This window comes from Crocuta crocuta, unplaced genomic scaffold (genome assembly GCF_008692635.1).
Source record: "Crocuta crocuta isolate KB4526 unplaced genomic scaffold, BGI_CrCroc_1.0 scaffold56, whole genome shotgun sequence".
Lineage (NCBI taxonomy): Eukaryota > Metazoa > Chordata > Mammalia > Carnivora > Hyaenidae > Crocuta > Crocuta crocuta.
The window spans coordinates 424,614-447,644 of NW_027531334.1; the positions used below are offsets into that span (position 1 = coordinate 424,614).

At 39.5% G+C, this 23,031-nt stretch overlaps 1 protein-coding gene across 1 annotated transcript in view; it reads left to right on the plus strand.

Moving 5' to 3' along the window:
• LSAMP (limbic system associated membrane protein) overlaps positions 1–23,031 on the plus strand; it is a 423,147-nt gene that overhangs the window by 386,791 nt on the left and 13,325 nt on the right. Inside the window, exon 13 of the mRNA XM_077771862.1 lies at positions 11,521–11,556. Coding sequence (XP_077627988.1) covers positions 11,521–11,556 — 36 coding nt within the window. The remainder of the gene's footprint in view (positions 1–11,520; positions 11,557–23,031) is intronic.

Consider the following 23,031-nt stretch of genomic DNA (forward strand, 5'->3'; position numbering starts at 1 on the left):
TCTTTCTTTCTTTCTTTCTTTCTTTCTTTCTTCTTTCTTTCTTTCTTTCTTTCTTTCTTTCTTTCTTTCCTTTCTTTCTTTCTTTCTTTCTTTCTCTCTCTCTCTCTCTCTCTCTCTCTTTCTTTCTTTTTCTTTCTTTCTTTCTTTCTTTCTTTCTTTCTTTCTTTCTTTCTTTCTTTCTTTCTTTCTTTCTTTCTTTCTTTCTCTTTCTTTCTTTCTTTCTTTCTTTCTTTCTTTCTTTCTTTCTTTCTTTATTTCTTTATTTNTCTTTCTTTCTCTTTCTTTCTTTCTTTCTTTCTTTCTTTCTTTCTTTCTTTCTTTCTTTCTTTCTTTCTTTCTTTTCTTTCTTTCTTTCTTTCTTTCTTTCTTTCTTTCTTTCTTTCTTTCTTTCTTTCTTTCTTTTTCTTTCTTGAGGAAGAAGGGCCAGAGGAAGAGAGAATTTTAAACAGGCTGTACGTTAAGCACAGAGCCTGATGTGGGGCTCGATCTCACAGTCGTGAGATCATGCCCTGAGCTGAAATCAAAAGTCAGACATTTAACTGACTGAGCCACCCAGGCTCCCCTATTCTTGTCAGTTCTGAGCCTCCATACTTTTCCATCTCGAAACTGCCCACTCTGGTCCAGCCACTTTATCACAAACCTAGTGCAGGCTATCTTGGGTTCCTTCAGTAATCTCTAAGTAGACCTCCTTGCCTCTGGTTCCATCATCATATAGATGAGGAAATTGAAGCAATATAACTCTAGATAAAGTGCTATCTTTTATAAAGAGGAAGTACAGTGAGGGAAAGAGCCTGGATTCGAGCTCATGTCTATCAAACTCTAAATCTAAACTCTTAACCTCTATTCTATGCCTCATCTCTATACAAATACCTCCCCCACCAATACAACTACCACCAATTAGTCTTTTTTTTAAATGTTTATTCATTTATTTTTGAGAGAGAGACAGAGTGAGAGTAGGAGAAGGGCAGAGAGAGAGAAAGATACAGAATCTGAAGCAGGCTCCAGACTCCAAGCTGTCAGCACAGAGCCCAACATGGGGCTCGAACCCCCAGACTGTGAGATCATGACCTGAGCTGAAGTCAGATGCTTAACTGACTGAGCCGCCAGGCGCCATTCCATTATCTTTCAAACTAATGTGCTGTAATTATCTACATAACCAAATATAGAATGAAAGAATTTTAAGTGGAATGTTGGTGATCATTTTAAGCTAACTCCTTCTTTTAAAAGATGAGAAAGAACCTCAAACTGGTGCTGACACTTGTCCAGGCCACAGTTCTACTTCAGAGAAGAGTCAAAATCAGACCTCAGGTTTCCTGTTTCTGACTGTTNAGGAAGAAGGGCCAGAGGAAGAGAGAATTTTAAACAGGCTGTACGTTAAGCACAGAGCCTGATGTGGGGCTCGATCTCACAGTCGTGAGATCATGACCTGAGCTGAAATCAAAAGTCAGACATTTAACTGACTGAGCCACCCAGGCTCCCCTATTCTTGTCAGTTCTGAGCCTCCATACTTTTCCATCTCGAAACTGCCCACTCTGGTCCAGCCACTTTATCACAAACCTAGTGCAGGCTATCTTGGGTTCCTTCAGTAATCTCTAAGTAGACCTCCTTGCCTCTGGTTCCATCATCATATAGATGAGGAAATTGAAGCAATATAACTCTAGATAAAGTGCTATCTTTTATAAAGAGGAAGTACAGTGAGGGAAAGAGCCTGGATTCGAGCTCATGTCTATCAAACTCTAAATCTAAACTCTTAACCTCTATTCTATGCCTCATCTCTATACAAATACCTCCCCCACCAATACAACTACCACCAATTAGTCTTTTTTTTAAATGTTTATTCATTTATTTTTGAGAGAGAGACAGAGTGAGAGTAGGAGAAGGGCAGAGAGAGAGAAAGATACAGAATCTGAAGCAGGCTCCAGACTCCAAGCTGTCAGCACAGAGCCCAACATGGGGCTCGAACCCCCAGACTGTGAGATCATGACCTGAGCTGAAGTCAGATGCTTAACTGACTGAGCCGCCAGGCGCCATTCCATTATCTTTCAAACTAATGTGCTGTAATTATCTACATAACCAAATATAGAATGAAAGAATTTTAAGTGGAATGTTGGTGATCATTTTAAGCTAACTCCTTCTTTTAAAAGATGAGAAAGAACCTCAAACTGGTGCTGACACTTGTCCAGGCCACAGTTCTACTTCAGAGAAGAGTCAAAATCAGACCTCAGGTTTCCTGTTTCTGACTGTTAATCCTGACTCCTAACCCGTCAGATAAATGAGCAGATAAATGAATTATAATTTTGAAAGTTAGTAATTTAAGGGTTAAACGAGTTATGGGTAGGAAAATACACTTAGGTCATAATGATACCAACTACCCATTTGTGAAGGATAGGCAGTTTTCACTAGAATTGTTTTTTTTTTTTAAACTGGAAGTGATACTATAGGCCATTAAAGTGTGGTTCTCTCGTTTTATAGGTAATAAAACCAAGGCTCAGTAAGATAAATTGTGTGATGGGAGGGCCACATAACCAAACTGAAATTAAATTCCAGGTCCCCTAGTTTCCAATCCAAGGTTCTTTCCTCTCATCAGCATACTTTTTAGTGTGTATACAAAAATGAGCAGGTAAGGCTAGAACAAAACAGCCACTACCACCACCCACTCTGGCACACCACTCTGCACCTGGGCTGGAGGTGCTTGTCCAAATGTGCTTTAACTCCTCATCTCTCTGGCAATGATTTAAAGATGTCCAAGCTGATGTGAAGATGAACTAGGAGACAAAATGGCAGACTAACCTGATGCTTTTGTGCATCCTTTTTAACTAAGAAGATCAGAGTCTTCCATAGACTGGAAACTTGGCAAATAATTTTGAATATGAAGAACAAAATTCAGAAATGAGTGAGCTGAACCAAGGGTTAAAGAGCAGAAGTTTAATTGAATTTTGTGTTACTAGAGTTTTCTTTGCTAATTTCCCTAAGTAAGCTTTTTTTTTTTCCTCTACAAAGCCTAAACAGATTGTTTGGTTCTATTTTTGACTTGTGTGCACAGCCAGCCTCCATTTTCCAGCAGATGATCTCCGGACCGAAAACTCCTTTTCTCCTTGAAGGTCCATAACCTGCACCAACACAGCATCATCAACCCAGGAGCTTGAGCCTATCGACCCAGCTTAGTCACGCTTCCCTGTAAACACTCGTTCCACCCTCTGTAGGACTGTTTGAAAGAATCGTGGCTAATTAGGGTAGCAGATGTGTTTCTGAGTTCATTTCAAGCCTGCTCCAGGTTTTGCAGTCCCAGTGCTAAGCAGCACCTATCAAGTATACAACTGCCTAAAGCCCAGAAAACAGACACGCGCCAGGGTTGATTTCAATCTGCATATTCACCCACAAACGCACAATTTACTTGGGTCATGGCAATAAGGGAACAAAGAAAGGTAATCATCTAACACTAGTTTGTTCATTTGTTTGCTTGTTTTTCTGAATTTCGGCAACAAGCATCAGGCTAAGCTTGGAAGGGAGAATTTAAGCCCTCTCTTGCTTTCACCAGACTTTTTACTGCCATCTCAAACTGTGGCAATAATGATGATAATAATGATGATGAAAAACAAAAATGCTCAAATTATACATTTAAAATCCCAAGTCCTTTAGTATCACCACTTAATTTATGAAAAGAAAAAAATGATGTAAGTATTATAATCTATGGTTGAAATAATTGATGGTCTATTGGAGTAGGGAGAAAGAAATCCTATTCCATTACCATAAAATCCTGTTAAGTGTCCCATTTAGGAAGAGCAAATCCACAGTTTCATTAATCATGTCTTATTTTTATTTAGTTTTCTAGAGATCAGTCCCATTCAGCTGATCACAAAATTCATGTAAATGAGGCTTTTAAGACTTCCTTTCATGTGGCTCTCTGATCAGATTATCCTTTCTGATTCCTTCCTGCATGGAAATTCCACTGCACCCTCTGACTTTCATGTAAACTGTGCACCCATCTTTTCTCCAGATCCTCCCACTATCACAGAATCCAAGAGCAATGAAGCCACCACAGGACGGAAAGCTTCACTCAAATGTGAGGCCTCAGCAGTGCCTGCCCCTGACTTTGAGTGGTACCGGGATGACACCAGGTATGTGCCAAATGTGCCGTGCCCCCCTTGCTCCACTAGGTGGTGCTAGGGACAGAACCTAGGTCCGCTGTAATTATGTGGGTCTATACTATTAGACTCTTCATTTTCTAAATCTCTTTGTCAAGTACTTGGGGGCCTGTAGTTCTTCACCTGAAGCCTCAGAGCGTTCAAGTTACATTCAAAATGTGAAATAGGTGGCTTAATGGGTAATCTCCCCCTGTATTGTCCTTCTTGCCTGGAGCAGTAGCCAAAGCTCAGTGAAACGCCTCCATTCTTGAGCCTTTTCTGTCGATGGACATTGGTTCTGATAATATGGGGTGACACGATTAAAAGGAGGAATTGAGCAGGGAACAGCAAGCTGTTACTACATTTCTCTCCATGTCCTCCAATATCATGATGAAAAAGGGATTGCTATGCCAAGTCTTCATCAGCGTTTCTTTTTACTCTTCTGTTTTTGAACTCTTAGGATAAACAGTGCTAATGGCCTTGAGATTAAGAGCACGGAGGGTCAGTCCTCCCTGACCGTGACCAACGTCACTGAGGAGCACTATGGCAACTATACCTGCGTGGCTGCCAACAATCTGGGGGTCACCAATGCCAGCCTAGTCCTTTTCAGTAAGTATGCCAAAGTAGGGCCTGCCTCAGGAGAATTCAAATGAGTGCCTCTGTGGAAAGCTTGAAAAACATTCCCTTACCTTATCTTTGACATTACCTATTAAAAGTAAGCATACACAAAAATAAGAATCCAGTCACTGAAGCAAAACACAGGCCTTCAGTCCCTTCAAATAATGTTTCTATTTCCTGGCTTACTTTTGATAGCCGCCTTGTGGNTTTTGTTTGTTTTTTAGTTTTGTTTTCTCTTGGTCGATTTAAGTGTAAGAATACTCAAAGAACAGAAATCCCTTTGGTGATGATCTCTTTAAGGAACAGAAGTGACGTAAGATCCTGGAAAATAGATGGCAGTTAAAAAATGGCACTGGTGAGAGTGATTGAAGAGGAAATATTCCATGAAGATGGATAAGGTGCTGGGGGAAGGGAGAGGCTGGGAAAAGAAAGTGTATTTTTCACGTCAGAGAAAGATGAGATGAATGATTAAAACACCATATAAAATCTAAAGGAGGAAAAATGGCTACAGACAGGTTTCCATATGACAGCAGGGAACATTACTTGTCTGACATATTTTTGGAAGAGAGAAAATGGTAGGAGAGAGGGGCATCCACAGAACAGAGAGAGGGGCATTCCACAGAACAGGCCGACTGGGGAGGACTGTTGTTTCAGCTCACTGGTGTTACTAGGAGAGCACACCTTGCAACCTTGCCCTTTAGCAGCTGTTAACCTTCAGGTATCTGACTCCCTGCCTTGCTGGCTATGAGCATAGACACAAATGCCCCTGAGAAACTGATGGGTGAAATTAGAAGAGAATACATTTGGATTAAAGAAATGTTTATAAGGATAAGTAAAACAAATGCAAGAGTTAGTTAGCACATGCTGGGCCAGAAAGTTTATTTGGACTAAAAGAGAAAGTGCAAAAACTTTACTATTATGATTTTGGAAAAACAAGCCCCTAGGAATTTTTTTCTACACAGATTCAACTGGAAAATCTAGAAATACTGTAAGAGAGATGTCTCCATCTTTATCTGATTTAGATGAGCCTTCAAGAAAAAAATATTTTTTAGAAGAAAAATCAATTTAAGTGAAAGTTCTCTTGAGATGCAGTATTAAAACCATTTCTAACTGCTCAAGATCCAATTCTTATTAAAAAAAAGCCACGAACTATTCTAAATTTGGCCTTCAATTTCTCACCCATAACCGCCATTGACTTCAGTCTATAACAGTTTGATAGGATACAGCTATACAAATGCTTAAAGTTTAAAATTCATATGAATTTTAATATAAAGTTTAAAATTCATATCGCTGTTTACTTGTCTCCAAAGACCAAACAACAGTGTTCTTTACTTCGGCTAGAGGCACCAATATCTCAAAACACTTGAGAAGATAATTATTAAGAAATGTAGTTACCTGCTTCACTCTTGACATCAGGGATTCAATAAGGGGTGGGGGGAAGAGGGTTGGGCAAACAGCCTCAACCCCGAATTTGAGATTCTGACATGTCTAAGGTAACCTGGCTAAGTACAACAACATACACGTAATAAGTTTTATAGGGGTTTGAAAAGAGAAAGTGGGACAACTGGATTAGTTAGAGAAAGTAAGCAACTATAATTTGCATTAAAGCGTCTTTTTGTTGTATCCCACCCAGAGGAAGAAATGTGCTAATGATATATTTCAAATGATAAATAAAAGGGCACCTACAGACTGAGAGAGAGGAGGGTAAAGAAGGATGGAGGGGGAATATTCGAGGAGGACAGAGCACACATGGGCCAGGTCGGAGATAATGGAGATACTGCTTATCTGCTTGTGCCCATGATCACCTCAAGCCCTCTCATGCCATTGCCCTGCGCATCAAAGTCCATTTAAAGGACTCAACCCAGTAAGCTGAGAATTGCCAAATTGTGCACGTGTCTCATAGCCATACTATCCCGATGACTTCACAGAAGTCACTTTCAATTACACATTTGAGAAGTGCACAGCGCAGTGACTCACAGGGCACTACTTCCCTGTGCGTCCACACCGTCCCCCACAGAACCACCCTCTCAGGCACTAGCTCTGGTTAGCAGCACGTGCATCAGCCTTGAGTTTGGAACTGATCTCCCACCTAATGGGAAAGTTAGGAGGCATAATGCTAAAAATTAGTGACACTACTGCCCTATTTCTTAGACCCAAGGCCTAAATGTGAACATTTGTTGTTGCTTTTTTTAATGTTAATTTTATTTTTGAGAGAGAGAGAGGGGGAGAAACCTCAAGCAAGGGAGAGGCAGAGAGAGAGAGAGAGTATCCAAAGCAGGCTCCAGATTCGAACAGTCAGCACAGAGCCCCACAGAGCCCAAGGCAGGACTCGAGCTCATGAGCCATGAGATGGTGACCTGAGCTGAAGTTTGTCACTTAACCGACTGAGCCACCCAGGTGCCCCTAAGTGTGGACATTTTAAAGGGGAAGCTGTGCTTCTTACATAACAGGAAGGGCACTTCGCCTCTGTCACCCCACCACGACCATTTAGGTTTGGGAGGCGCATTGCTACATCCTTCATTCCTAGGGAATGCAGCTGTATTGCAGCCTATTTCACACCGGCAAGAGAGAGAGAGACGGAGGTAGGGAAGGGGGAGGGGGGAAGTACCTATGTGAACAGATTGCTCGTTACTTAGACTCAAAGTAGATGGGCTTAATGGGTAGAAGGAAGACACTGCTGGCAGAGGCACTTTTGCATGAGGAACGGGGTCAGGAGGGGAGTGATGCTCTGAAGGGGCGGCTGCCGCAGCCCAGATAGAGAGCACCGTGTGGGCAGCGGGGTGCTGTGCTGACCAGCCAGTCCAGAGCAGAGGAGGCAGCTGGTGAGCTACCGCCAGCCAGAAAGAGGCAGCGCATAGAACCGGAGAGCCAGAGCTCCTGAAGAGCTCGTGATGATCCGTCTTCATTGGTGCGTCAGCACATTTTCAGTGCTCACCACAGTGGCACGTGCTTACTTTTTGCTCAGTGTCAATTTGCAGTCACTGATCCATCTTGTCCTCCACCACATACGTACACATACGTCTCCACCCTCTATTCAAATATTGATTTCCAACAGGGTCAAAATAATTGAGTGAAAGTCCAAGAATACATTGTGTTCATAGTCATTTTTTCCCAAGCCAGTGGAAGCATTTCTTTCTCATTTGTCTTTTTCTCCACACATCCTAGCATTGTTTGTCAAGGATATGTACCACGTCAGTCTATGTTACGTCCAAGATTAGATATTTGTCTTCATCCTGGGCAAAGCATTACATCTTGTAATTTTTTCTGAACACATTCACCCAATGGGACAGTGTATACAGGAAAAGACTCCTTAGTTCTTATCAGCTGTGAGGATATGCAACACATGGACGAAGACTTTGGCTTCTGTTGATGCCAAGAGAAGGTTCATTGTCAGCATATGTAACATAGCAGATTCTGCTTTCTACACTGATGACTACGATGCACCCACAGGGGAAACCTATCTTGTTTCAGTATTTATGTTGAGTTACTTTTAAAGCAATGGATGGGGAGGGAGGACGAGGTCATGATTTTAATGTCATCACTTCTAATGAAGTGAGTGCTTACAAGGTACTCTGAACATGTGCTAAACACTAATCATACATGATTTCATTTAACTGTCGAATCCAGGCTCTAGCTCAAGATGTTACCTAGATTTGTGTATGTGGAGAAAATGTTAGGAGATGTAGCTTTTGTAGTCTGCAAGTGAGGAGATATCTTATTTCTTTCTCCTTTTTTACTTAACGAGGTCTTTCCACAACTAAATATTGTCATATCCCTTCCCACCTGTGACCACTGGTTCTGCCACCTTTCATTTCCATTTCTATTGACCCCCACTGCATGGGTCCACTAGATTAGTTAGATCATTGGTTAATCTTTGGCACAGTAGGATTCCTAACTAATATTCCAGGCTAGTGGTCAGCTTTTGACCCTAGGAAGGGAATATTCCCACATGTTAAAGGACATTCTTACTGATCAATTACCTTCTACTTTGGAGAAGTGTGCGGATTGGTAAGGTATTCTGAAGCTATTAAGTACCCAAAAAACCCATAAAAATGTAAAGGAATCTACACGGAGACATACCACATCAGTGTGTAGGAGTTTTTTCAAATTTTCTTTTTAATTTTAAAAGATAATTAACTTGTAAACCTATACTTGATTAAATTTCAAGTATTACCTAAGCAACCCAGCCCTGGAGAGAGCCCTTAAAATGAGGGCCTCCCCTGCTTGTTTGGAAACCATTTTGAGTTGTTATCTTGGGGGTCTGGGGTTTAAGTATACACCACTTGATGATGTTAGTTAAGACTTGGCAAAACCTCTTAACCAGCTACTTCTGGATGCCACATAATAAAACAGTGTGAGCAGCTATTTGAACACTACTCTCATGTAGTTTGAAAGACTGGCTGCAAACTTTACAAGGGCTCTCTGTGGCTACTGTAGGAAATAGATGGGCACTGGGACTAGATTTAGTTTCAAGAATAGACATAGAATATGCTGACTTCCAGAAAGTTTACCAAACATCTGCAATACCCATTGGAAAAGAAAAGAAAATCGTATCTGGGTTAATAAATTACCACTATATATACACCTTACAATCAACTCTAGCCTTTGCCACTTAAGTGCTGTATTTCAGAGGTATTTTTTGTGAAGTGTTAATGCCCCATTTAACAGTTTCTCATTGGTGTCCCAGCAAAATCATCCAAACACACACACACACACACACACACACACACACACACATACACATTTGGCAGAAACCAAAGATCAGAGTCAAGGGACTTACCAAGAGCCACAGACTATAGTTCTGGGGTCAACCTTAGAGCTCTGTTCCTCAAACCTTCCAATCACCTGCTTAGTGATGCTGACCTCCTCCAAATATTAGCAACCAAAAGACAAAGCACATGGCACCAAAGGTTCTGTCTTCCCCTACTGTTGAATATCAAAAGTTGAAGAATTTCTTCTTCTTCATTTTAAGCTTCACTTTACACTCCTCCAAGAGCCCATAAACCATGGCATAAATTATAAAATGCAGCAGAGTGATGGGGGAGGAATAAGGATAAAAAGCTGGGACAGGGAAGCATCTAAGGAATAAGTCAGTAGGGTGGAATTCGAGAATGAGAGTAACTAATGGGGCGTGATAGGGCTAAGATGATGATAACAGGGTGGAGGTAAGAAGATAATAACAAGCTGGGAACCGATTGAAAAGGCACTACGAGGAGGGTGGGTGAGATGATTTCAGCAGTACAAATGGTCTTGTGGAAATGAGGGCAGAGTGCATTTACCCAGCTGTGAACAGTGTGATGAGAAAATATTAAGCTGAGTCATTGAAACAGCCTGAATAATAATAGTAATAATAAAAAATAAAGTACAGTAGATATAGTATGAGACAGTAGTCTCCAACTGCTACATAAATGCTGAAAGCAGTTTAGCCATTTAATTTCAAAGCTGAAAACTTAATACCAAATAACTAGTGGAGGTTTAAACCATTTTTCTACTTGATAGTTGTGTAACTAAGACACAGTTGTTTGCTCCACTATTATTGACCTGTTCTATCTTAATGCACTTAGCAAACTTTGGCATTTAAGTTACAACTTTCAGGCAAGCTAGAGAAAGGCTCACTCTGCAAGGAGTCAGGGTTTTCTTGGCATCCAGATGTATTGAGTATCCAAATTCCAGGCAAAATCTACTCTTTCTAGACATATGGTACAAGATGGAAGGCGGATCAAATCTGAATATGCACATATGCTTTTCTCTTTATGGTTTTGGTTTTTGTTTATTTCAATTTATCATTAGTCTTTATTTAAACAAATGGCTGGGAGGAATGTAAAGTGTATGCTAATTCTATTGCACTATAGGGTTTAGGGGCAGTAGTAACACATCCTAGCCCTAATACACCATTCTACCTTTCTGAAAGAGCCTCAGAGGAGGATTTAGAGTTAAACCTGAGGTTTTGATAAGATAAATAGAGGACATTTTAAGGCCTGAGCTCTGTCAGCACATTCAATTTATCATGAGTAGCTTGGGGACTGTGAGGGACCCATAAGCTCAAACTCACGTGCTCAAAAGAACACTTTTCTTACTCCACAGGATGTATCATCGAGTAAATTTGATTGGTTGATCAAATTTCAGGTGAGGTTGTATTATCACAAGAGGGTAGTATTCAAGAAAAGATAGAAGGAAATAATATCATGCCAATTTACTTATTCCCTTCTCATTACTCTTGCACTGGTATATGGAGTGGGGAAATAAAAACCTGAGGGAAAAGCTGAATTAGTATTTCCCAAAATAAATTTTCCACATACTTGGCCAAAGCTGATATGAGCTGGAGGGCTTAGGGAGAGGAAAGGGGTCCTTAGCTATCATGGGTCCATCTGTCATGAGTTAAAGAGACCAGAACCAGGACGAAGATGCATGACTGAATGTGATCACTACTAATTTAAATACCTTCAACCCAGCCCTCCAAAAAAAATCGTAATTTTGGTAGTGAGGTTTTTTTCAGTGTAGGGTAGGATCCTGTCTGTAGGGTTACCACAGTAAGATCTTGTTTCCTACTCTAGCTAATTTTTTTTAAAGCTTTGGATTTAAAATTTTACTAATAGCTTTCTGATACTTTAGTGTTGACAGAAAGAACAGACAAATGCTTTATGGGAGACACAATCCTAGAGGCATGGAAATTCATCAGTTCTATAATTATCTGAATAGCTAAACATGAGTTAAGATATAAATATATAGATAGATCTATATAAACTCTCCATGATGCTTACTATTTTTTCCCCTTTAGAGCGTGTTTCACCCACAATTCCCCATCCCATTCAAGGTCAGTATGATTTTTATGACTGTAGTTCTGTTGCTGGGTCATTCTCCATCATCTATAATGTGCAAAACACGCAAAGAGGAATACAGGTTCACAAAATTCACATACAATAGAAATCTTTTATTTTTCTTTAAACTTTCAAAAGAAAGTCGATCAGTTGTCCCAACACCAGTTGATAGACATTCTTCATCTGACTTAAGTAGGTGAGTAGCAAGGGAAATGATGCTAAGCTCAGAAAGCAATTCTCTCTTCGATTCATATATATTACAGGTAGCTGTGAACTCACATATTTGGAACACAACGAGTTAAGTTCTGAAGCTCATGAAAATATGAATCCTCTAACTGACCACCCACTCCTTTGGAAGCTTATATAATCTGAATCTCAAGTCATTGGTATTACTTGTAAAAATGAACTTATCTACTACTGCCAAAGTTTGAACTCAACCAGATTACAGACACATTAACTTTTCTTAAAATTGTGGCCAGTGCGGGGGCTTTTCCTTTTAAACACAACTATTTTAGAAAGCATAAATGAAAAAATAAGGTCGTCGTTCTGTATTCCTTTTCATAAATCTTTCTCCACACCCAAATTAAAATTTGCCTCCTACATTACATTTAGATGCGAGTTGCAGCCCCAGCCTTCTAGCTTAAGGCTATTTAAAGGCAAATTGGCAAATAAAATTAAAACAATACAAAAAAACCTGAAATGAAACCAACCTACCATTGAAATTAAATTCCAGAAAAGTGATTTGCAAATAGCACTCAAAGACCTGAGAAAAAATGGAAAGTAGGCCATGCGGGGCCTAGTGTGGAAAAAATAAATCCAATTAAACAAGATTATTATGTACACTATAAAAGAAATGTGCTCAGAATTAAAGGTAGAAAGCTGCTGTTTTATAAGTTTGAAGACAGATCATGTTTCATTAACAGTCATCCAAACTAAAAATTGGACCAAAATTGGGTGAGGATATTCAGAGTGTCAATAATGTTATGTTTCGCATATGTATGTATTCACATATATGCAAACTTATTTTAATTATATTTGCAATGAGGATTGCAGGGTTTCAAAGATCAACTAGACAGCTTAATAAAAAAGTTATTCTTAAATTTTAAGAAGGATCCAAACTATTTATAGAAGAACTCTGTTGAATAAAATCCTTCCTTAAAACATTAATGAAATCTGTTTCTTATCTTAGCTACTAAAAATAAGACTTAAAATTGTGCCTGTTTTTTAGACTTGACATGAAAGTTGGTGTTCATGGAAAATATCCCAGTTTGAATTCCTGACATGCCACAATTATTTTAAGACATTTATCTTCGAATGTTGCTGCAAAGATTGACACCATTTTATCATGTTGACATCTTGCAAATATCTTGATGTGACAAACACATACATACGCATTTGTCCCAATGGATAATATTTTCAAAGAGGTCATACTCCATCCAAGATGAGCTTTGTACACCGTCACCAAGCCTCTAAGGTCTCCTCTGTGGGAGCAGTTCTGCAGCCACAAACTCAAATATTTTATCTGATCATGCTTTATGATGTATATAACATGGAACAAAATGAAGTCAGACACGATTCACAAAGGACAGCTGTTGGATTTTGAAAAGCAGTTCAGACCAGGAATGAAGCATGTTGAAATTGATATTTTCCCACAAACTGAATTGTAGATTGGAGAATGACCCTAGTTTGATTTTACGTTGTAGATAGACTGTAGATAGCCTCTTTAGATCTGATAGTTCTAGAGAATATAGTTTATTTTACTACTAATACTTTGGGCTACTGCTGGTAGAAATTGAAAAGCTGTTCATTGAGACTTGGGATAGCTGATGTGTGAGGTTGGTATGGGAAGATAATGCCCTCTTCAGTGCCCTGTGTCTTACAAAGGCTTTAACTTGTAAAAATCAGTCCCTTTTCTCCTCTTCTGCCCATGGCAACCCACGTGAAATGCAGTTTCCCATGGGGAAAAATATTAACATATAAGATCCTTAACTCTTTTTTTATAGTGTCACTTAAGTACCAAAATAATCTATGAAAAGCCTACCTACCTCACATCGGTCATATCTATCTGATATGACACAAAATACCTTTGCTTCATAAATACTGTATATTGTCATTACCTAGGCACAATCCTACATTTCAATCCTAAACTGTTAATGTATCCATAACAGTTGGTTGATGCAAATGGCCGGAAGGATTGGGAACCAATCAATTTCTTTCAGGGGTTTTGAAAATAAGAGAAAGTTCCCAAGGTCCTTTTCTGTCCACCCATCACACAAAAAGAACTTTCTCTCCTATTTTCCAATAACAGAAATACATGTTTAATTTTAGCTGCTTCGTTGTTAATGTCTTTCATTGGAGGGTCTCCCCACCCCCACTCTACATGCCTCATCAAGCTGAGGGGGATAAACATCAGAGTCGCAGCAGGAATGCAGTCCTAAACCCCTTCAAGCTGTGATTAAACAAAAACAAGGCTCAATAAATCAAATGTATTTCTCTTGGGTTTCCTTCATCATATTGCCTGATTTTCTGCAGTGATAATAATAATACTGGAATTATACCAAAGGATAATTTGTATTGTCTGTGGCCAATCAGAAATTTTCAAATGTCCTTTCCTATTCTGCCACAAACAATACAAAACAAAACAAAAAAATTAGTGTGCTTCCCTGCTTCTTAATTTAAAAGATATATATAAATAAATAAGTGTTCCACCCTTGATCTGTTTCTGATAGGTGTTTTTTCCCATTAATTTTAATTTAGGTTTATTTATTCTGAAATGAGTCCTGAATTGCATATATTTGCATAACTACCCCTGACTATATCGCTGCAGAAAATTCACTGAATTGTAAAATGAGGGAAGAGTGGGCTCTAAATGTCTGAGGGAACTTTTCTCACTTTGTTAGGCTCAAATCGTTACCTGAGGCTTCTGAATACTGGGAAATGGTAATACTGCTCGTCTCCTCCCCATAAGCTTATTTGTACATAACCTCTCATGACGGAAGTGCACCTAGAGACGCCCTCACATTTAGAAGGACTGCAGGTTCAAAATCAAGTGAGAAAACCCAAAGTTGGAATGAATGAAATACAAGAAGAAAACGGACAAGGACAAACTACCATTGTTTTATTTTTATCGCCCTCAAGTGAGGAATCCCCTTGAGGATGGGACTCTCTGGGCTCAATTGGCCCATCCTTCTTCTATCACTGGCACTTTAAAAAAAATTTAATAACCCTGGAATGTGTCTCACTTGCTTGCCTCCCATCTGATTATTTATCCCAAGTGAACAGCCTTTCCATTCACTAACCCCGTGTGGCGAGTGGGTTTGGGAAATGTCAAGATTATCTTCCAGGTTCAGGTTTTGCACTGGATTTGTTCACAGCTGCTTGCCATTCAGTTCCTGTTTTTCCATTGATAAAACACATTGCACATGGCTGGGTTTGCATGATTAATACAGCTGTCTAAAGCTTTCTCAGAAAACAAAACAAACCCCCCCAAAATTAAAGTTCAAAAAAAAATGAAAATCCATCCCACACACAAACCAGGCTTGCAGAAATCTGAAGTCCACCTGGCATGTGCTCTCCCAAAGGGAGACTGGTGTTGTTCTGGGCAGGCCTGGCTTCAGAACAGCCAGATTCCATCTCCAGAAGGAGGAGGTGATATACCTGCCCTCACCTGGCACTCCCAGAAATGGGTTCTCAAGGTCAGACTCCACTGGGATGGAAAACTGGAAGAAAAATCCTCAAACCACACCATGCTGTAAAGATAACTGGACAATCCCTATATTGTATTATCCCAGATAACAATGAGAAATGTCTCTTTGCAGCTCCTCATTATAATAGCAGTTTCATCTCTAGTAACTAATAGTCATAACTAACATAGAAAGTAGGCTTCTCATGTACTGATAGAGCTCTGAGGGCTCTGGCATGTGTTAACTCAATTAATCCCCACAATCCTAAGAAACTAACCTTCACCATCTCCCATACTTTTTAATTGTCAAAGTACACCCAAATTCCAGTCTATGCCTCACATCATCCAGACACATATATAAATCTATAGTACATTAGAAATAACCATTCTGTTATTTGTGTACGTTAGATATGCATCTGTCTAATGAATTTTAAACACTCATCTAGTTTATTGTATGTATTATAATGCTTATAATACATAATACTGTTACCTTAATATCCGTACACTTTTACCAAGTCCATTTCCAGATATACTCAGCACAGAGATGTATGCCAAGCTCACACAGAGATTTATATGAAAGCATTCATCTTTAAAAAACATGAGCAGAGCTATCTGGCATCAGCGCATCTAATTTCACACACTTATTCAGGCTGATTTACATACACACCTCTATTAATCATGGATAATTACTAGCATTGTTCTCTCTAATTCAGTTTTTCCAACTGTGAAATGGGAAAGAAATTATATTTTTCATGCCTACAAGCTCAGAGTAGTTTTTAAAATAATATATAAAGGGAGCTTCAAGTTCCCAGAAAGAAAGCATATTGAATTTAAAATAATCATATCCAGATGCACATAATTCTTGTAATTTCCAGAAGTACTGATATTTAAAGACATAGCTTGTGCCAGATTGCCTGGATATTAGCTAGCTACAAGTTCATTGTGGCTTCATTACAGTTTGACATATTATAGATTCTAGAGATTTCTGAAATGCCCACTGCTAACAAGTTTAAGTATGGAAGTATCCCAAAGCCAAAAAAACACATTATTTTTCACCAATATCCTAGTACACTTAGAGAAGCTTCACACTGCACAGTTCTCTATTGTCTGGCGCATGCGCACACACACCCCCTCCCCCCACAAACACACATGCATAGACACTCAAACTTTCAGTGAGTGCCCATCATGCACGTTACCACCTTTCAGATTGATCCAAAGTCATCACTCTAAAGAACCTGTCCTTTTTTCTGGTCAAAAATGTCAAGCATGGACAGGAAAGGTGTTAGTTTTCAAATACATCTCATACATCTCTCCTTTCCAGCTCGCTGGTTGGGGGGAAAAAAGGCCTTGCTTTTCCTGAGAGTACTTGAGAAGTGGCAACACAAGTTTACAGCAAAATCATGGGTCCTGACTAATACACATGAAGATGATTAAGAACTGATACTAATACCTGATGACCATGTCTGATTCCTTTACTGGGAGCAACAGGCTCATTTTCTTCAGTGGTTGGGAACCAAGTGGGATAGTTGTGTCAAAACCTCACCTAGCATCAGTATTTCTCCTGCCAACCTGGTGATTCAGACCCAACACTAACAGGTGCTTGTCTTTGCTGAATCCATTTCTGTGCCTTACTCTTCTCAGCTCTGCATTCTTCCTTCTCTTCTGTTTCCTAAACAATACTGGTTCTCTCCCTGTTAAAATTTGCCAGCAAGAATAAACCTGAAATTTATTCATGCTACTATTTAAATGTCCAACAATGGCTTGGAAGTGTTACCTGTCTGAGAATTTACATTTAGCTTCAAGCGAAATGGCTAAAAATCCTACAGCGTCAATTTAAAATAGGAGAATTTTTAGTGCTGGGACTCTTTTCTAATGCATTCTCCTACTTCCCGAGTCTGTTTCTGCCCACGCCAGTCAGCCTTTCCTGGTGATCTTCCTATACTTAGGCTTTGCTGTGCTATGTAGATTTCTAGAGCCAGCAGGGATTTGAAGATGAATATTTTTTTGAAAATCCCAACTCCCACTAAATTTTAATTTGATGGAAATATTTCTCTTCTATGAGCTTTATGGGAAAAAAAAATCTTTCAAAGTAACAATTACATTTGGGGATTAAGTTTAAGTAATTGACAGTCTTGTCTTTTTAATTAAAAGGAATAAAGCTGCCTAAGAAGCGCTCAGTGAGATTTGCAGCAGAAAATGTTGGCACGATGCCCCAAAGGGTGAGAAGACCAGGATCTGGAATGGACAGAAAATGCTGATGCAGGTCTCCTTGGTCTTTAGAATGCCTCCCCAACCGAGCTTGCCCTGGCGTCTGTATCCGTGTGCCATTTAGCAGGAGGGTAGCTGTGTGTTGCGGAGAGCATTTCTGACTGTAGCCAGGAAAGAGGTTCTTGCCTTGGGAGCTCAGCTCTGATTTCAAAGACATTTTATGGAGCAAGAGTCCTTGAAGGAAGTGGCACTGCTTAGAGTCAAAAAAGAAAGAATACTTACTCCTTCAGGAATTCAATCATCCACAGACTCTCAGCTCCTGACAGATGTCCTATGATAGCCGCCCCCCCTCCAAGTATGAACATGAATATTTGTCTGGTCCTTGGCTCTCTCATTCTTCTTTACCTGAAATTTATATTCCTGCTATCTGTATTTCTTGATTCTCTTTTTCTCTATATTTTATACCATATTCATCTCACCTTACATATATACTTTTTCTCTGACATCCTTCAAATAAAACCAAAGGAAACGTTTTGATAGTCTCTGCATTCACTTGTAAACACTGGTTAGCAGCCATGCAAGTGAAGCCATTATCCCATCTATCTGGAGGACACATCTACTTCTGAAGAGGCAAGATACAAATTAACCTTAGTAACAACTTCCCTTATACAGTCACTCTGTCCTCACAGAGGTCTTTCATCATCACAAGTCACTTGTAGGTATTAAATTAAATGAGCACCTCAGTAAGGAGGGAAGAAAATCAGCTAAGTGGTCCCACCTTACATCTCCCCTTGTATACTGCTGTGAGGAAACACACCTGCCAAGTAAGAACACAGCATGACATAATGAATTTGGAATTCCAATTTAAGGTGTTCCTATGTACCCAGATGTATGATGGGAGTAGGCAGACCACTCACTAGGACTCCACGGAGAATTGTCAGCTTATATCCACCACAAATCAGTGGGGGGAGAGACTTTACAAGTCATTTATCATGCTTCGTAATTGATCTCTGGGGAGCCAAGTACCACCATAGTTTATGACATAGTTTTGCTTATTACCATGCTGATTGTAAAAGAAAACGCTTCCCACATCTCTGTAACACACATGTACGTTTTAACACCTAGGCATTGCCACTAACAGAGGATCTTTACCATAAATCACAGCTGTCTGTCCATTCTATCTTATCTGCCCTACACTGTAACAATGGTTCTAAATTAACCGCTCACATTCCAAGCTTTGCAGTTCTAGTACGACTTTCTTAACTGCCTAAGAGACATGGTTTGGGGCCAGAGTAGGAGCCTGTGGTTTAAAAAAAAATGAAATAGCTATGTCCTGGCTAAGTGTCCACCCTGTGTACCAGCCAGTCCTCTTTAGGCCACACAGCACCAGGCCTTCCCAGCCATGTTCTCTGTTGGAAAGTTGCTTGGCCATTCTAAAGTTTTGTCTTGATTGTATGTGTGGAGTCTGTATGACTTGGAAGAAAGGGATATAGAAACAACTATAAAAACAAAGAGAAAGAAAGAAAGGAAAACTGAGGAAGAAAAAGAAAGAAAAATCAAGCAGTAGCTTGCAGTTCTGTTTGTTGAATTGCAAGTTAGAAAATAACTTGGGAGATGGGCTCTATTTTCCTCGCCAGAGTCCCAGACCACAGGTAAGTTCATCGTTGAAAGGTGCTCAGTGTTGTAGTGCTGAAAAAACACGGAACAATCTCACTCATTGGAGGTTGATTTTCCCTTAGAGAATCAACCCCCCACCCCGATCCCATGCTAGGTCATTTAATTAACAGTGTGATTTGTTGTTCTCCACTTGGATGTACTCTCCACTTGCTTGTGCTTTTTACAGTTGCTTTTAGAGTTCATGTTTTCTTTTTCTTGAGATTTCTAACCATTAGGAACACAAGAAAGAGTCGTCACTCTCAATGGTCAGTGCAAGTAACTTCTGGCCCAGCTTATGTGACAATGCACAGTGTGGTTTTTTTTTAAATGTTTTTATTTATTTTCTAAAAGAGAGAGAGAGAGAGAGCAGGGGAGGGTCTGAGAGAGAGGGAGACACAGAATCTGAAACAGGCTCCAGGCTCTGAGCTAGCTGTCAGCACAGAGCCCAACACGGGGCTCGAACCCACGAACCGTGAGGTCATGACCTGAGCTGAAGTCGGACGCTTAACCAACTGAGCCACCCAGTCGCCCCATAATGAATGCAGTGTTTTGATTACACCATTCATTCACTAAAAAAAAAAAAATTAAATTAAATTAAATTAAAAAATAAATAAAAACTATCCTAGTACTTTCCAGTGCTGAACTCTGAGCTTGGTCTTGGGAATGACTATGAGAATGAGTAAGACATGGCCTCTACACTAATAGAGCTTCCAGACCAGATGGGACAGTGGATGAGGAGGTAGCAATCATATGAAAAGTTACTAAGTTTAGAGCACAGAAAAGGGAGCCTGGACTGGTCAGAGAAGGCTTCACGTGAAAGTGAAGTTTAAAGGGCAGAGAGAAGAAAAGAGAGGAGCAAACATTCCAGTACATACAAAACTTTAGAATTCACAGAGAGTTAAACAATATTAAGTCTAATTCATTTTTAAAATCCGAAAAACGATGTTTCTCTAATAGTTTCTTATCCTTCCTCATCTGCACCTGGTCTGTTTTAAAAAGAAAAGACACATGATAAACCAATGGGGTTTAAAGGCAAGGGAATTTGCGTTTACACCTCTGTTACACTTTTAAGAAGTATCTGCTGCCTTATTTGTACAGACATGTACCAATAGTGTATACTGTATGTATGGTAGATAGCACTGTGCTGGGTGAGTTTTTTTGGGAAAAAAAATACTGAGAGCCTGTTATCTGGCAGAACATCTGGAGAAAACTTTCAGCCTCTCAATAGGGAAGTTTGATGGTAAATTTCAATTTTAGTTGTAGGAATGGTCAGGTTGTAAGGAGCCATCAATATTTTCAGGGATCTGCTCCAGAACCTTGTGGTGATGTTATATTTGGAGTCAGTGACACAGAAGGAGTATGAATCACTGAGGCATCCTGGCACTGTGAGTAATAAAGTCACTTGGGAAGGGTCCAAAGCACAACTGCCTTTACCAAGCCCTGAACTGCGATGCTTAGTGCCATAGACATAGATTCCAAAGGACGTAGGTCCAGAGCAGACCACCATCTTTAATCCCTTATCTCCTTATTTCCAAGAGCCTTAAACCCCAGGAAACCTCACAAATGCATTTGTTATCTCAACATTCAAATTCTGCAGGCCAGTTACCTTGTTTTATGGTATTTGAATGTTTTTCTTTTTAATTTTGAAACATACAAAATGAAAAACACATTACATGGATTAAAGACAGTCTTGAATCCCTTAGAATTTAAATCTAAAGTGTATTCCAAAATGGATCTGCAATTCACAATTTAGGACTGGGAAATGAAAAGAGAGGAAGAAAACCAAAAAGGATGACAATCTCCAGAGACCTACCCAAACCTGTGCTTTTAATCCTTTTTAGCAAGTCAAATAAATGAAGGCACAAAAGGCTTTAAAATATACATAAAATGTATGTTTTTTAACATGGGAAATATAATCTACTTTGTACCAACAGCTAAGCAGATTTGGGGTTGAGAGGTAGTTCTTTACTAAATGAGATGACTGGTCTTTAATTCCAACAAGGGCGAAAGGCCAGAGTTGTTCCCACAGGTACAACAGGTGCATTCTGGATACAAGGGCAAAAGCAGTTTCTTCTAGAAGGCAGAAACAGCCTGTCTGGCCCCAGTATGTTACTGACTACTGATTCAAATACATTTACTTGTGGAGTTTTTTAAATCTCATATGTATTTTTAGGTGGAGTGGCCCAGGGAAACCCCTTTATTAAACTTAGACCCTTGGGCATTCTCTAACATTTTAATTCATTGATTATTAAAAATTAAATTTCTTAGGCTATGTAAGAAACCCGTTGGATTTGAGAAAGCTGACTTGTTGTAAGAGACTTAATGAAGCCCTGTCTTTATGGTGGGTATGCTTAGAGAATCTGCACTTTTTGTAACAATCCATATTGCCTTTGAGCAGAGCCCATAGCAGTCAAAGTCAAATCATACACCTAGACTACTCTGCAGAGCAATTATATCAAGCCTATAGTCAGAAGGACCTCATAAACCCATAGAAAGCATTTTTTATTGCATTATCATTTCATGTTGTTAAGACTATGTTCCTTATAGAAATTAGGCATTACTTAGCTTCTGTTTGGTTTTGCTCTATGCCACCAGCCAACTAAAAAAGAGAAAAAAAAATCAATCTCCTTGTTATAATGTCAACCCAAAGCCAACTATTATTTTCTTTTCCCCAGATTTGGAGGATTTTCTTTTAATGCAATGCTTTGTTTTAATAAATAGTTTTCTATTCTTTTAATAAGTTGTAGGCATTCTCATTATACAAGATTTTGAAAATATATGAAACTATAGAGAAGAAAATAAAGATAATATATAATCTCTCTCCTCAGAGATAACATCATTAGTATGATACAGACAAATGTTTCATTCAGACAGGTGTGAGCTCTCAGTATACTACAAAATGTTTAAGTTAAAACACCTAGGCCATTCTCTGTGTTCCGCACTTTCTGAGGCTGGGTGTGTTCTGTGACTTGCTCAAGCTCACAGTGCAGGCAGGCTCAGGATCAGCCCTCCTGTCCAGGGCCAGGGTCCGCGCTCTTTCTCTCTCTCTCTTTCCTGTCTCTGCTGCTGTGGGCACACTCATATCCAAGTCAAACCTGACTCATCCTATAAGAAGCTTCCATTCTGTCACCTACAGGATTTCCAGTAATAGTTCCCCCTTTCAGATGTGAGAGCACCTACATTCTCTCTCTAAATTGGCATATTAATATTTCCCCTTTTATAAATTTATCTTTTTTAATGTAATAACCTTTAAAAATTTTTCTGATCCCTTTTACTGTAGGACATTTGGTTTATAGAGAATTGTTCCACTAATTGATGAGAATAAAAAGTGACTCTCAAATATTTTATTCACGTTATACAATGAGAAATTGCATCAGCAGTAATTTAGTCCGGGTTTATGTATTCATTCAACAAGGAGTTATTACCCTATGTCCAGGGTGGCAAATATTCTGCTCAATCATTCATGGCTCCAACTCATTCCTAAATAGCACCAAACATGTGAGGTCCATTTCTGTTCAACTGTGAAGAGGAAAAGTCTTAGAAGAATTGGTAAGTAAAGTGTAGGATTCCTTTCAGGACCTGAATCTGGTTAAGGGAAGCCAACTTCCTTTCTCAAATACTGATGTCATACAAAGGCTTCCTAGTTTCCTCAGTTACTTTGATATGTTCTCTTTGTACTTAGGATAATGGTCCACCTATGAGCTAACTAAGAAAACAGGAATCAGGATGCTTGGCTGGCTGAGTCAGTACAGCCTATGACTCTTGATCTGAGGATCATGAGTTCAAGCCCCACATTGTGTGGAGGGCTTACTTTAAACAAACAAACAAACAAACAAACAAACAGGGAGCCCTGGATGGCTCAGTCGGGTAAGCGTCTGACTTCAGCTCAGGTCATGATCTAGTGGTTCATAGGTTCGAGCCCTGC